Source organism: Notolepis coatsorum (assembly GCF_963971535.1).
Source record: "Notolepis coatsorum genome assembly, chromosome: 3".
Lineage (NCBI taxonomy): Eukaryota > Metazoa > Chordata > Actinopteri > Aulopiformes > Paralepididae > Notolepis > Notolepis coatsorum.
Window position 1 is genome coordinate 20,228,298 of NC_140167.1, and position 17,413 is coordinate 20,245,710.

Consider the following 17,413-nt stretch of genomic DNA (forward strand, 5'->3'; position numbering starts at 1 on the left):
AGGCCTCACCCAGCCCCAACAGAGACAGTAGAAGGAGGCCTCACCCAGCCCCAACAGAGACAGTAGAAGGAGGCCTCACCCAGCCCCAACAGAGACAGTAGAAGGAGGCCTCACCCAGCCCAACAGAGACAGTAGAAGCAGGCCTCACCCAGCCCAACAGAGACAGTAGAAGCAGGCCTCACCCAGCCCAACAGAGACAGCAGAAGCAGGCCTCACCCAGCCCAACAGAGACAGTAGAAGCAGGCCTCACCCAGCCCCAACAGAGACAGTAGAAGCAGGCCTCACCCAGCCCAACAGAGACAGTAGAAGCAGGCCTCACCCAGCCCAACAGAGACAGTAGAAGCAGGCCTCACCCAGCCCAACAGAGACAGTAGAAGCAGGCCTCACCCAGCCCAACAGAGACAGTAGAAGCAGGCCTCACCCAGCCCAACAGAGACAGTAGAAGCAGGCCTCACCCAGCCCAACAGAGACAGTAGAAGGAGGCCTCACCCAGCCCAACAGAGACAGTAGAAGGAGGCCTCACCCAGCCCAACAGAGACAGCAGAAGGAGGCCTCACCCAGCCCAACAGAGACAGTAGAAGGAGGCCTCACCCAGCCCCAACAGAGACAGTAGAAGCAGGCCTCACCCAGGTCGGCGATGCAACATCGGAGCTCTTTGGTGACCAGGATGTTCTTGCTCTTCAGGTCCCGGTGAGCGATGGCCGGCTTGCCCTCTGTGCCGAAGATCTCCGTGTGGAGGTGCACCAGGCCACACGCTATCGACGCCGCCATCGCCAGGCCCTCCGACGTCTCCACGGCAACCCGCTGCAGGTAGTCGTACAGGGAGCCGTTGTCGTGGTAATGGGTGATGAGCCACAGCTGGGTGCTGGAGTTCCTGGAAGTCATGTCCGACGCCATGAAGCCTGGAGGGAGGGAGGGAGAGAGGGAGAGAGAATGAATGAATGAATGAATTAATGAATGAATGAATGAAAACTTTATTTAACAGATTGCAGAATTAATACAGTACGGCTCAATACACACAATTGTTAAGGGGATGCAGACCAGAGAAAGACGTTTGTCTTGTTTACATCAGGGTCCCCCATTTTCAATTCATATTGACATTTATGACATACACAACATACATGACATTTATGGCATAGGGACATACAGGTATTTAGTACCGATACATTTGTGACATATACGGTATTCAAATATACAGTACTGTTACCCATAGATCCCGACAGAGTATATACATATGATGGGGAGGGGACTGTACTAGGGAGAGAGACGAGAGGAAAGAAAGTTGAGGTAAAAATAGACATGGACAAGGCTGGCCATACCTTGTGCACTGAAAGGCTTTAAAACACCATGAATGGCATTCCTACGAAGAATATAGTATGTAATGTCCATAAAAGCAAGTTACAAACACATCCCTTAGCAGGTACTATGCAAATAAACACCCTCACCATGAACACACCTGCATCAATTAACTCCTGACAAATAAGTCCAGTTACCGTTTTACGGTTCGAAATGAATGTAGCGCTGGGTTATTTAGTGAATAATGAAATATAGACAAACCAGACATAGCCTAGGAACATGCTCAAACTATTTACAATTAGCGTTAACAATAAGAACATGGGAGTCTCTCCTTCACACAAGAAGGTAGAGTGGAATGGAGAGGACAGCAGATCAGGACAAAGAAAGCAGGCGATCCTTATTAAACCATTATGCGAGTTATAACCTTCCACTCCTGCTTTCCATAGAGGTCAGGTATTCAACAAGAACTTGAGAAAGGGAAGCAGGCAAGGGAGGAAATTACTTTTTAATTCACCGGCCCACAGATGGAGGTTCACACGGTCAATTCTTCCAGCCAACCTCAGACTTTCCAAACTGACCGGCCACAGACATTATTCAGCAGCATTCGGCCAGACTCACCCAGTATGTTTTCGTGTCGGAGTAGCACCGTGTTATAGATCTCGGTCTCTCTGAACCAGGATTTCTCGTCCCGCGAGCAAAAGATCTTCACGGCCACGTTCTCCCCCTGCCACTGGCCGCGCCACACCTCTCCGTAGCGGCCCTTGCCTAGGAAGGGAGGGGTGAGAAGAGGAGGGCACGAGGAGGGGAGGGAGGAGGGGTGAGAAGAGGAGGGAACGAGGAGGGGAGGGAGGAGGGGTGAGAAGGGGAGGGAACGAGGAGGGGAGGGAGGAGGAAAGGAGACGGTGCCAATATGAGGGTTTAATTTCCCATTTTGAACAGGTGATGTAAGTGGTACTTTGTTGTTAAAATAATAAGTGTTAAATAGCTCTACGTTCCAACAGCCGTCTCTGCGGTCTAGCGGTTAGGATTCCTGGTCTCCACTCAGGCGGCTCGGCCTCGCCTCCCGGTGTGGGCATGACATCTTTCCTGAATTTCCCCAATGGGATCAATAAAGGGATATCTTATCTTATCTTATCTTGCTATAGAGTGTTTCGGTGTCTCTCCAGTCCCTCCGCTCTGCAGTAAACACAAAATAAATGTTCTGCTATCTGGTTTACCCTTCTCACTTATCCAAATTTGCCAAGCCAAGTTTGCTTCCTGCACGGGCAAATTATTTTACTAGTTTTACTAGCATATTATTTGCTTAAAACTAGGTTATATTTCTTATTTTTGTCAGACCATTTTTGCAGTGTGGAGTTCTCTCTCCTGACTGGATAAAGTTGGAACGAGATACCAGAATATGTATTTTCTGGTTTACTGCAGAGCGTTTACTGCAGAGCGGTGCTGTTGTTGTTGCTGACCAAACACTCTAGATCAGTGATGGCTGTAGGAGTGTAGAGCTGTTATTTTAACATGTAGACCACTTATTTTAACAAAGAAAAAATACTTACTTACAGCACCTTTAAAAGAGAGATACAAAACTACTAATTACAGTCGCTTGTCTCGTCCCGGTTATTTAGGACCCGTTTGCATGTGCTGTTGTTCGGTCCTAGATGTTCTGATTCTACCTACCTACACACTCCATCAGACTGATCTGGCGGGCCACGGTTCTCTGGACCAGGAAGGGAAGTCCAGAACCGCTGCCTGAGGTACAGGAGTGGTCCAACAGGTCCTGGAGACGGACGAGAACAAGATAATGTCAGATCTCTCTCAGAGCCGCGGTTGTTAACCGTGATCCAGAAATGGGAGTTTAGGTACTTATTAATTATATTGATCAACAGCACTAGTAATTCCCATAACACTTTACATCAGAATATATCTCATTAACCGTAACGTTTTTTTGTTTGATACACCACATGATCTGGTCCTATGACGACAATGGTTTATACTCTTGTCATGAGAGTGTAAGAGAAGTGAAGGAATATTTTTGGTTTAATGCACAATACATCTCTTTTTATTGCATTGATAACAAACATTTACTATTATGCACTTTGCTACTAAGGAATCTATGTTACTACATACTATGCTAATATGTCTATACTACTATGCATTAAAGACTGTAGCACTCAGGTTCAAGACTGTTTGATGAACTATATGTTATTACTATTGTATTATTGCACATCGTTGCGGGCAAGACCACCCGCATTTCATTGTATACTTGTATGCCGTGACAAATAAAACTCTTGACTCTTGACTTGACTATGTTACTGACCCTTAGCTGCCAGAGTTGTACCCTTCCTGCGGACTTATCTCTTTGGATAAAAACGTCAGCTAAATGACCAAATGTAAAAATTTCTTTAACGTACCGCTAAAGTGCTGTCTCCCACGCTGGAGGTGATGAGGCCATCGATGGCTCCCTGCTCCGTGTCGAACTCCTGCAGTCTCTGTAGCCGGCCGTGGTGGAGCCTCCTGCAGGCCAGAACCGCCACTACGGACAGCAGGGCCAGGACCACCACCGGGGCCAGCACAAAGAGAGCCAGCGTCTCCACGCGGTAGCGGACCGGCTCGCCCTCTGGGGCTGCGGGGAGGGAGGGAGGGAGGGAGGGAAAGGGTCAAAATGATGCCACGTCACAGAGGAATTTGTAGAGGAAATACTGTCAAATATCATCACACCAATGTCATCGTCGTGACTGTAAGCCAGGATTAACAATATACAAGAAATACAAAAAAGAACAGGGTAATAATATACAATGGAACTAAACGAATGACAGGACCATAATAAACAATGCAGGATATCGGGACCACACACACGCACACTGTTTCTACAATCACACATTTTGAAGTTCATTGATATGGTAAACTTTGTTATGTACAAAGCAAGAAATAATCAATTACCGGTAAATGTAAGGAGCACATTTCTGGATAAAGAGGGGGGATACAACATCTGAGGACCATTGAACTTCAAAAAACCAACCTGAAGAGGGAGGGGGCTTGGGGTGTTAAATGTATAATCTGTCTAAATGTAGAAAAATATCCTAATATAGACCACCGCAACACTTCCGGTATTCTGACATCATGGGAGAGAGAGCAGGGGGAGAAAATGAATGAATGAGCTATAGTCACTTTTCCACACCTACTCCCGAACTCTGCATGTGCAGATTGCCCACATACAGAGTCTCTCTGGATTGTCCATGTCCAGAGATCTAGGTTTATCAAACTGCGCATGCAGAGTTTGGGAGTAGGTGTGGGAAAAGTGACTATAGCTCGGCCGAGAAAGTGCCGATCGACTTGGCACTGGTCTCGCCGTGTTCAGGAGACTCAGGCGTATATACAACGTCTATTGCATCATGTCTCCAGCACCCCCACAGCCGTAGCAACAACCACTTAATGACAAGGCTCTCATCCACATTCATTCATTTTCTCCCCGCGCTCTCTCTCCTCCATGAGCTCAATGTAACGCGGAAGTACAGTGATGATGGATCCATGACGTGGGCCGGTCTCCACCCACCTGACAGCAGCAGGGGCATGAGGGAGCCCCGGGAGGTGTTGCGGTTACACATGTCCTGGCCACAGCACAGCATGGCCTGGCGCAGGGAGGGCGGCGTGGAGCACTGCAGGCGGATCTTCTCCGGCCCCTTCAGGCATCCTCGCGCGAACACCACCCCGCTGCTGCCCACCTTCACAGACGAGTAGCAGCGGGCGCCCTGGCACTGGGTGGACTGGAGGCAGCTGGGGCTGTCGCACAGACACAGCAACTGTCCATCTGTAGAGGAAAGCACTCTGTTACTCTCTCTCTCCCCCTCTCTCCCCCTCTCTCTCTCTCTCATACAGACACAGCAACTGTCCATCTGTAGAGGAAAGCACTGTTACTCTCTCACTCTCTCTCGTACAGACACAGCAACTGTCCATCTGTAGAGGAAAGCACTGTTACTCTCTCACTCTCTCTCGTACAGACACAGCAACTGTCCATCACTCTGTTACTCTCTCTCGTACAGACACAGCAACTGTCCATCACTATGTTACTCTCTCCCTCTCTCTCTCTCTCTCTCTCTCTCTCATACAGACACAGTAACTGTCCATCTGTAGAGGAAAGCACTGTTACTCTCTCACTCTCTCTCCCTCTCTCGTACAGACACAGTAACTGTCCATCTGTAGATGAAAGCACTGTTACTCTCTCACTCTCTCTCCCTCTCTCGTACAGACACAGCAACTGTCCATCACTCTGTTACTCTCTCTCCCTCTCTCATACAGACACAGCCACTGTCCATCACTCTGTTACTCTCTCGCATACACAGACACACCAACTGTATCTCTCTCTCTCTCTCATACAGACACACCAACTGGAGGCCATACATCGCAGGTTGGTTACTAAAAGAAGCCATACATTGCAGGTTGGTTACTAAAGGAAGCCATTAGGGGTGTAAAGGTACACGTATCCGTACCGAACCATTTCAGTGTGTACCATACCGTACCGAACGGCTGTGTACCGAACTAATACAACGGTATGTTAACCGCCTACCGGGGGCTTTTTTCCCCCCACAATCTAATATAATTATAATTTTTTTCTCTTTTCTTTACAAGTCGATTATTAATTTCAATATAGAATATTTGTTGACAGCCCTACAAGTACAATTAGTTACTGCACACTACATCACCCCTGAGTGAAACATGGAAAGCCAAACTTTCCCCCACTGTACCGAAAACCTGTACCGAACCATGGCTTCAAAACCGAGGTACGTACCGAACCGTGGTTTTTGTGTACCGTTAACTTACACCCCTAGAAGCCATACATCGCAGGTTGGTTACTAAAGGAAGCCGTTGCTGAATGGAGTTTTGAAGCGAAAGATCCCATCTTTGTAACAGACAACACATCCAATATGTCACGACTGGACTCTCAGACACGATCCCCGTATATTTTTCACCTCGCAGAAAGCACTGAAATTGCCAACAGGATGTGTTACAACCTTATTTAGATTCAGCAGCACCACAGCCAGCCACCAGCTTCAACAGACACACAAGACCTGCTCCAGCTACCAAAACACAGGTTGTTTGATGAGCACAGACATTGTCTCAAGGTAGAACAGCTCATATGACACGATTGAACGATTTTTTAGAACAGCCATCTGTGCAGCGCTGCTTTCGGCAGAGGTCAGAAACTGTGAAAAGGATATCTTCACACTGTCACTGTGCCAGGCTGACTCCAGCCAGCCACCTTGGTGATGTCAAGAGAGCATGCCCACTCTGTCTACCATAATAATAACACTACTTCACGACAGAGCTTATGCATTATCGAGGTGCGTTCTTTATACAAAGACAGTTTTCCTCAAATTTGATTTAAGAAAAAAAATCGCAACATATCACCTCGCCTACAGTATCGCAACATAATCGTAACCGCTGTATCATGCTATGTATCGTCAGATACACTACACACTACAGCATGCATGAGTGAGGACACAAAACAGGACACTACCTGTACCTTCAGCCAGTGTCTGTAGGACCTGCAGCAGCAGGAGGAGAAGAACGCGGACACCGCAATGACCCATTTGTTTCAGTGCACTGTGGAAGGAGGGGAAGAATAAGGGAGGGGAGGGGAAGAATGAGGGAGAGCTTGAGTCGGAGGGAGGGTGTTCTCTGTATACCGTAATTACATTTACCCTCTATCTTTTCGAATGACCCATTGCGTTAACTTTTGATTGATTGAAAACTTTATTAACAGATTGCAGAATGGGTACAATACACAGTACAGCTCAATACACACAATTGTTAAGAGGGGATGCAGACCAGAGAAAGACCTTCGTCTTGTTTACATCAGGGTCCCCCATTTTCAATTCATAGTGAGCGTCCAGTGGCAGTGAGTGAATAGAGGAAGCAACAACTCATTGCAATTACGTAGCAAGTAGAATAGCAAAGGCACACAATCAGAATCCACCACATATCGGGTCATATGTGTAACCATATGAATTGAAAATGGGGGACCCTGATGTAAACAAGACGAAAGTCTTTCTCTGTTCTGCATCCCCTTAACAATTGTGTGTATTGAGCTGTACTGACTGTACCCATTCTGCAATCTGTTAATAAAAAAGTCAATCAATCAAAACCACTTATTTCAGAGACATTCATAAATAGGTCTACCTTTACGTTTAAGGTTTCTGTGTCAGAAAGTCTATACGATGTCTATCACAGTAAACCAATAGGTCCTAGCTGCACTATTCAAGTTTCTTTAATAGTTGTCATACAGAAGTACAGAATACTTTTATACAAAATGCTTCTTCAACATCGGTGTTTGGGATATCGCTTCAAACATCACCGCCTTTCACCTGTAATGTGGATAGCTCTTACTAAAGTTGTATTTAGCTAGCTAACAAGCTAGGTTACCTCCTCAGCTAACCTGAAACACTGGACCTGGTCATCTGCAGTCAGTGCCACTATCGTTAGCAGCTAACGTTACAGCAAAGATGCTGTTTGATTGATTGATTGAAAACTTTATTAACAGATTGCAGAATGGGTACAGACAGTACAGTACAGCTCAATACACACAATTGTTAAGGGGGTGCAGACCAGAGAAAGACTTTCGTCTTGTTTACATCAGGGTCCCACATTTTCAATTCATCATAACATACATATGACATACATGACATACAGATAGACAGTACTGCTACATCTATACATTTATGACATACCAGATTTGCAAATACAGTACTGTTTGTGATACAAAAATAGTCTAAAAAAGAGAGTATACATTTTATATAACGTTTAGAGTAACTTAGCTTAGACAACAAGCTCAATGTCATAGTCTGTTCGTCGCATTGTAGCTACTAACGTTAGCCGGCCAACTAGTATTATTTGCACAGACTGGAAGCTCAGTAGTTTGCTGTAACTTGGCTATAAGAGAGAGAGAGGCCACCATCAACAACAAGCGGTTTTATTGCCCCTCCAGAGCCGCCTCTCCGGCGCCAGACTGCAGACAGACAGCCGTCTAACAAGCTAACTGACGGTAGCACAGGGCGCAGCAGGCACCAAGGGGCCATGTTTTACACAAAAGAGAGCTTGTTTGCTAAGTACGCGCTTACCTGGCACACACGTAGGGCAGTATCTAACTCATTCTTTGACTTATGTATGTTAACTATTTATTTCTTATTATAATCCTTTTGTTGTGGCTTGAGGGCTCAGCCAAACGGGAGGACCACAACAGCCCACCCACTGACTGCTGTGTTCACTACAGCTACAGCGGAACGTGACGTCACCAAAACATTCTAATCGAGATGCATTGTGGGGCACTGTGTAGTCCTGGACAGGAGTCATAATTTGAATAATGTTGGCTAACAACCTCAGTTGGTCACATTAAATGTACTGTAGTATACTATACAGAGCTGCTACTTTCTAGATGTTTTGTTATAAATTGTCTAGGAGAGTCCTTGAAAAGTTTATTAACAGATTGCAGAATGGGTACAGTGAGTACAGTACAGCTCAAAACATACAATTGTTAAGGGGATGCAGACCAGAGAAAGACTTTCGTCTTGTTTACATCAGGGTCCCCCATTTTCAATTCATCATAACATATATGACATGACATACAGATAGACAGTACTGCTATCTATACATTTATGACATATCAGATTTGCAAATACAGTACTGTTTGTGATACAAAAAGTGTCCAGAAAAAGAGTGTATACATTTGACGTAGAAACTGTACATTGGAGGAGGTTGGGTGGGTGGGGTGTGGTTGGGTAGGGGGGGGGGGCACTGTACACTGTACATTGGAATACTGACAAAGCCATACTTGGTCATTTACTGTACAACTGGGTTAGGACATTTGTAGGGGGCCAGTTTTGAATTGCAGTCTCCCGTAGGTGTTCTTTCAGAGTGTTTTTGAAAGTGAGTAGTGATTTACATTCCTTTACAGCTTTGGGTAGGGCGTTCCACATTGATGTGGCATAATTGCGAAACGTGTTTAGTCCCTTGTTTGAGCCGAATCTGGGTTTAACATGATCTGTGGAGCTCCCTCTGGTGTTGTGATCGTGGTATTCACTGACCTTTGGGACGTATTTTGACATGTACATGGGTACCTTGGTCGCGTAGTGTATCTTGTAGACCAGGCCCATTGCAAGTTGCTGTACTCTGTCGTCTACTCTAAGCCATCCTAGGTTGTCAAAGTGGGCAGGGGTGAGGTGGGTTCTAGGAGTCCAACCAGTTTGTGAACATGAACAACTCACCTAAAGCCAAAACCCAAGATTTTTGAACCTATGATGTCATCAATATAATATCAAATTTGGATATTCTCTGGGGATACGTGTATTTTCTTATTCTGAACTGATAGAGTAAAGATAATTTGTTTGTGCCATAAAAACTCAAAACATTGTTTGTTGCTCGCTCCTGTCAAGATCAACTGATGGAGACATCATTATTTGACTTGCTATTGTCTATGATTAGGTAACCTCGTTCCCAGCTTTATCTCGAGAGATAAATGATAATGATAATGATTAGGGCTGCCACCTCTTAGTCTATTAGTTGAATAATTGGTCAGAATTTGCCAACTTGTTAGTGTGGAATTTTTTAAATGAGTCAAGACAGTCAACTGTAGACATTCAGATGAGTCAAATTGGATAAAAAGAACATAGTTTTATTTCTGTGGCCACAGAAAAGTATATCCTCAGTTTACAATCAGAGACAAGTGTACACAAGCGTCTGACCAGAAAGTGAGACAGAGCTCTGGTCAGACTTACAATAAATACATAGTTTGACACTTTCACATCGATTCTACCGACATCCTCGGAATTAAATAAATATAATAATAATAAATAACAATATTTGTATAATTAAAAAACCTGAAGACTCAGGGATTAAATTGTGGATATCAAACAGGGAAGGTAAATTATAGTATAGTAATAGTAATAGAATAGTAATTCAGAACTATTTTATTGCACTGCACTATTGCATAATTTTACTACTATTATATTGCACTGCACTATTGCACTCTGTCTATTCTATTTTACTCTTTTTATTATTGTATATTTTAAAACTGCTATTGAATCAAATCATAAACAAGGTGGCCTATTGGGATGTTGGATCCTAATGTAAAAAACTGTGATTTTTTTTATGTCTGCACTTTATGTGCTCATTTTGTCTTTTTTTCTGCTGTGAAGCTCTTGAGCTGCAATTCTTGTATGAAAGGTGCTATTATAAATAATGTTTTTTATTATTATTATATTATTAACAATTATGTTTTACATTTATAGTCATGACTCAACGAGGCATCGTGAGCATTATACACACACACTGTGACAGTGAATAAATAAATAAATAAATAAATAAGAACTAAACTCAATCACGCGGATATAGCTAGTGGAATAGACTGTATTAATATTCCATATACCGTCTTGTTCTCTATATTGTTATTATTTATTGTTGGTTGTATTTATTTCTTAAATTCTTTAGTGCGCACATCGTAAGAGCCAGTGGAGAAACATTCCACTGCGCATCTTATTGTTCACGAGTTGAACCCACACAAATGACAACAGACACAATCCAATCCAACTTTATTTATAAAGCGCTTTAACAGCCACAGGGGCACAACGTGCTGTACAGAGGGAGCATATTAAAAACTATAAGCAGCACTAAAAATAGATAAAAAAAAACAAGAGTACCAAAAAAGAAAAAAAAGGTAAACATAGGCAGGAATACAAATTTAAATAGATCAGAGTACTTAAAAAAATATTTAAAAGCAAAGGACACAATAACAAAACGATACAACAACAACACAGTAAGACAATAAGATCATAAAATCAACAAGCTACATGGTGTCGAAAGCCAGAGAGAAAAGGTGGGTCTTAAGGAGGCCTTTGAAACGGGGCAGTGATGAGGCCTGCCTAATCTGCAGTGGCAGCTCGTTCCACATTTTGGGGGCGACAACGGAGAAGGCACGGTCCCCCCTGAGCTTACGCCTAGTTGTAGGCACTACTAGGAGCAGCTGGTCAGCTGACCTGAGAGAGCGAGAAGGTGTATAGACCTGCAACAGCTCAGAGAGGTAGGGTGGGGCAAGGTCATGAAGAGCTTTAAAAGCAAGTCCAAGATCTCCAATAAAAGGGGTTATAGCATGTGGGTTAAGTGATCATTATATGATATTCTGTACCCACAAAAAGCTAAAACTAAAGGCTGGCTGTCACAAAGCAGTCACATCTAGAGACCTCAAAACCTACTCTAGCGAGGCCTTTAACCTTGAACTGGAGAGTCTGGACTGGTCAGATGAACTCAATGGTACACTGGTTGAAGAAACTTGGCTTGGCTTCAAAACCAAATTTTCATCAATACTAAACAACATGGCCCCCCTAAGAACCACCAGGGTAAAAAATCGCGCTGAGCCATGGATGCACACTGAAATACTGACCGCTATGAAAGCCAGAGACAAAAAATGCTCTGAGTTTCGTAAAAGCCAGTCAAAGCTTACCAAAAGCACGAGCAGTGAACTCCAAGACCACGTGACTGAACTCAAACTAGAAAGAAACAGACTAAGAAATGACGTAAACTCCATGATCAAAACTGCTAAAAAAAAATGTCATCAATGACAAAACCGAGGAAAACAAAAATAAACCACGTGAACTTTGGAAATTACTCAACAATCAACTAGGCTGCAGTAAAAAACTTAAAACCCGGTTCTCAAACATAAACATAAAGACGGACAACACGCTCATCACAGACAAGCTGGATGTAGCCAATTACTTAAACACTTTCTTCACAAACATAGCCACAACACTGGTAAACAAACTACCCTTACTACTACAGTATGGGGTAGAACACATAGTAGCATACTACAAGAACCTAGGCGTCCACAAAGACGACTTCAAACTGGAAATGGTAACTACAGATGAGGTACTCAAAAAACTGACCGCCCTCCAACCAAACAAGGCCACTGGCCATGACAACATCCCCTCCAAATTCCTCAGAGACTCAGCAGCAGCCATCACCCCAGTCATCACACACATAATAAACCTCTCCATAAAACAGGGACACGTCCCCAAGGACTTCAAAATTGCGAGAGTAACACCCCTGCACAAAAAGGGCAGCAAATTAGACCCGGGTAACTACCGCCCTGTTTCTATCCTTACATCCATCTCGAAAGTCATGGAAAAAATTGTATACGAACAGATCGAAAAGTACCTCGCGGAAAAAAATCGAATCTACGAATTCCAATCTGGCTTCAGAACATCCCACTCCACGGACACATGCCTTCTCTACTTGAACGACCACATCAAACAAGAGGTGGACGCGGGCAAATACTGCGGCATGGTCATGCTGGACCTACAAAAGGCCTTCGACACTGTCAATCACACCATTCTGATTGACAAGCTAAAAGCAATTGGTTTTGATAGTTTATCAGTGAGCTGGATACAATCCTACCTGGAGGGGAGGGAACTGATGGTGGAAGTAAACGGTACCCTATCCCCCCCCCTTACAGTGAGCTGTGGTGTTCCACAAGGAAGCATACTAGGACCGCTACTATTCCTAATTTATGCAAATGACATGTCGTCAGCTTGTGACTGCAACTTGTTCCTGTTTGCGGACGACTCAGCCCTGCTGGTCTCTGACAAGAACAAGTTACAGGTTGAAAAAGCCCTCAGCTCGGAACTAGGCAAAATCTGCATATGGCTCGCCGACAACAAACTATCATTACACATGGGAAAATCAGAGTCCATTCTCTTCGGTTCAAATAACAAACTCAGCAAGACCGACGGCTTCTCGGTTGCAGTGGGTGACAATATTATCACAAGGAAAGATGAAATTACCTACCTGGGTTCCATCCTAGAGGCTAATCTTTCCTGTGACAAAATGGCATCCAATGTAATAAAAAAAGTCAACCAACGAACGCGATTCTTGTACCGGATCTCCTCTCTGGTAAACAAGAATACCCTGAAGACTCTAGCAGGAGCACTCATTCAAGGGTACTACGACTATGCTTGCACCTCATGGTACCAAATTACCTCAAAGGCACCAAAAAACTAATTACAAACATCTCAAAACAAGCTAGTCAGACTACTGCTTGACCTAACTCCTAGAACCCACCTCACCCCTGCCCACTTTGACAACCTAGGATGGCTTAGAGTAGACGACAGAGTACAGCAACCTGCAATGGGCCTGGTCTACAAGATACACTACGCGACCAAGGTACCCATGTACATGTCAAAATACTTCCCAAAGGTCAGTGAATACCACGATCACAACACCAGAGGGAGCTCCACAAATCATGTAAAACCCAGATTCGGCTCAAACAAGGGACTAAACACTTTTCGCAATTATGCCACATCAATGTGGAACGCCCTACCTAAAGCTGTAAAGGAATGTGAATCACTACCCACTTTCAAAAACACTCTCAAAAAACACCTACGTGAGACTGCAATTCGAAACTGGCTCCTACAAATGTCCTAACCTAGTTGTACAGTAAATTACCAAGTAAGGCTTTGTCAGTATTCCAATGTACAGTGTAAAATGTGTGTGTGTCCCCTACCCAACCCCCCCCCGCCACCCCACCTCCAATGTACAGCCCTCACCCAACCCACCCAACCCCACCCCACCCACCCAACCTCCTCCAATGTACAGTTTCTACGCCAAATGTATATACACTCTTTTTCTGGACACTTTTGTATCACAAACAGTACTGTATTTGCAAATCTGATATGTCATAAATGTATAGATGTAGCAGTACTGTCTATCTGTATGTCATGTATGTCATATATGTTATGATGAATTGAAAATGGGGGACCCTGATGTAAACAAGACGAAAGTCTTTCTCTGGTCTGCATCCCCTTAACAATTGTATGTATTGAGCTGTACTGTACTGTACCCATTCTGCAATCTGTTAATAAACTTTTCAATCAATCAATCAATCAATCAAAATAAAATAATTTTAAAATGAATCCTAAAGTGCACGGGGAGCCAGTGGAGTGAGGATAAAATCGGTGAGATGTGGTCATATTTACGAGTGCCAGTTAAAAGACGTGCAGCGGCGTTCTGCACCATTTGAAGGCGAGCCACTGAGGATCCACTCACCCCTATATAAAGTGCATTGCAGTAATCCAGCCTAGTCGTCACAAATGCATGGATTACTGCTTCAAAATGCTGCGCCTGTAGGATGGGCTTAATTTTGGCCAGCTGCCTCAACTGGAAAAAAGCTCGATTTGACCACGGCCTTGATCTGGCTGTCAAATTTAAGGTCTGGGTCGATTTTTCTTTCGAAGTTCTTTACTATTGGTTTGACATGTTGTGCCAGCGAACCCAGATCTAGCAGTGAGGTCACAGAGGGGCCATCAAAAACCATGACCTCCGTCTTTTTGTCATAAAAATTTAAAAAATGGATAAGTTTAACGAATTCCATATAAATCTATAGCTTATTAGCTATAGTTTATTAACATTATGATGCAACAGCCTGATGCAGACGGCTTGGTGAGGATAAATACGGAGCTGTGCTCTCAACACACACACACACACACACACACACACACACACACACACACACACACACACACACACACACACACACACACACACACACACACACACACACACACACACACACACACACACACACACACACACACACACACACACACACACACACACACACACCACACACACAGTGTAAATACAACCAACAATAAATAATAACAATAGAGAACAAGACGGAATATGGAATATTAATACAGTCAATTCACCTATAGCTATATCCGCATGATTGGGTTTAGTTCTTATTTATTTATTCACTGTCATTTTGCAGTGTGAGTAATGCTCACGATGCCTCGTTGAGTCATGACTTGATACAAATATTGTAGTTTTTATTATTATTATAATAATTTATTTGTAGAATCGACATGAACGCAATCACCAATGATTTCTGTGTGCGTGTGAGTGAGTGAGTGAGTGAGTGAGTGAGTGTGTTTTTCTATTTGATTGTGTTAGATGTTTGTGTACATTATTAAATCAGTTACTGTCTTGATGTGGGATAGTTTGACTACTCTTGCCCCACAATGGTGGAATTAACTTAGTTCCCACCACAGTTAGGACAGCCGAAACCCGTCCAATCTTTCGCCGTCGACTAAAGATGCACTTCTTCAATCATTATCTGAAATGTAAAAAAAACTTTTTTTTTAAAAGCTCTAACCCTAACTAACCTTACTGTCATGCACTTGTCCTAATATACTAACCTACACTGTAGCACTCAACACTTTGATGAACATTGTTACTCAGCTGATAGAGTTGTACCCTTCCTGATGACTTGTCGTACAGAACTTGTAAGTCGCTTTGGATAAAAGCGTCAGCTAAATGACAACATGTAAATGTAAATGTACTCTAGTATTATGTTGTAGTAGATAGTGTTGTTTACTCTAGTGTCTTCATGGACCTCCTCTGAACCTAATTATCCCAGCTTGTAACTCTCGTTTTAACTAACAATCCGGTACAGGGTGTCTGTATGCTGCTCTTAATTGATCCCTGAAGCAATCATGTAGCCTCAAGACTCGCATGAATACATTCAAATAATTGTAAATGCCTGTCAATGATGTAAAATGGACTGGGTTAAAAAAAACAATGGATATCAATCCAACACCAGAGTCAATTAACACCTTTACCACAACATCCACCTGTTTCCAATCAACTAATTAGACAAAGAGAAAGATGATTGGCTGTCAAACCTGCAGAGCACATGAACGTATAAGTGTCCTGTGAGATAAGACAGCTCAGTGTGGGTTTGCTGAAAGTGGACAAAGGGGCCAGGATTTCTGTAGCTTTTAGAATAGAGCCAAACTATGGCTGAAGCTGTGTAGACTTGTTATAAGGTAAAGTTTTGATCCATTGTGTTGGAATGTTGTTATTCTGATATAAGTAATATTTCATCTAAATAAACTTGTTTTTGTTTAGAGTGGTGCTGTTGTCTTTGCTGACTGTTGGAAGACATGATGCAAGCGGTGAGTTAACCCTTTCAGAAACAACCTGACTACCCTTTCAAGAACAACCTGATTGTCAATCTTATGTGAATTAACTTGATGTAATATTGTTTCTATCAAACAGCTTACAGGTCTGCATCTGTGACCAGTGGCGGACTGGCCATCGGGACGTTCGGGACGAATCCCGATGGGCCGGAACCAAAGTGGGCTGGTCCAAAAAAAAAAAAAAAAAAAAAAAATCTTTTTTTTTTTTACTTTTTTTTTTTTACTTTTTTTTTTTATTTTACTTTTTTCTTTGTGCCAGTGTGTGGGCCAGTGTGTGGGCCACTAATGTGGGCCGGTGTGTGGGCCAGTGTGTGGGCCAGTGTGTGGGCCAGTGTGTGAGTCGGTGTGTGGGCCACTAATGTGGGCCAGTGTGTGAGTCGGTGTGTGGGCCGGTGTGTGGGCCAGTATGTGGGCCAGTGTGTGTGCCGGTGTGTGGGCCAGTGTGTGAGTCGGTGTGTGGGCAGGTGTGTGGGCCAGTATGTGGGCCAGTCTGTGGGCCGGTGTGTGGGCCACTAATGTGGGCCAGTGTGTGTGCCGGTGTGTGGGCCAGTGTGTGGGCCAGTATGTGGGCCGGTGTGTGGGCCAGTATGTGGGCCGGTGTGTGGGCCAGTATGTGGGCCAGTCTGTGGGCCGGTGTGTGGGCCAGTATGTGGGCCGGTGTGTGGGCCAGTATGTGGGCCAGTCTGTGGGCCAGTGTGTGGGCCGGTGTGTGAGTTGGTGTGTGGGCCACTAATGTGGGCCAGTGTGTGTGCCGGTGTGTGGGCCAGTGTGTGGGCCAGTATATGGGCCGGTGTGTGAGCCGGTGTGTGGGCCAGTGTGTGGGCCGGTGTGTGGGCCAGTGTGTGGGCCAGTGTGTGGGCCGGTGTAGTGTGTGGGCCGGTGTAGTGTGTGGGCCAGTGTGTGGGCCGTATGTGGGCCGGTGTGTGGGCCATTATGTGGGCCGGTGTGTGGGCCAGTGTGTGGGCCGGCAATAAAACAATAAACAAGTTGCATAAACTAAATCAGATTAAAAATGATCACAGTTCTGGTTTGCCTTAAGATGCAGTTTAAGATGGGTCTTGAACATGGAGTATGTAGGGCACTCTCTAATCACAACTGGTAGG

At 44.2% G+C, this 17,413-nt stretch overlaps 1 protein-coding gene across 1 annotated transcript in view; it reads right to left on the reverse strand.

Moving 5' to 3' along the window:
• The window catches only part of acvr1l (activin A receptor, type 1 like), a 19,804-nt gene extending 11,257 nt beyond the window's left edge, over window positions 1-8,547 (reverse strand). The window contains 7 exon segments of the mRNA XM_084309948.1: window positions 627-902; window positions 1,915-2,061; window positions 2,968-3,067; window positions 3,702-3,913; window positions 4,844-5,098; window positions 6,812-6,891; window positions 8,406-8,547. Of these exon segments, the coding sequence (XP_084166074.1) occupies window positions 627-902; window positions 1,915-2,061; window positions 2,968-3,067; window positions 3,702-3,913; window positions 4,844-5,098; window positions 6,812-6,878 (1,057 nt within the window). The 5' untranslated portion in view covers window positions 6,879-6,891; window positions 8,406-8,547.
• Between the last annotated feature and the right edge of the window lie 8,866 nt (window positions 8,548-17,413).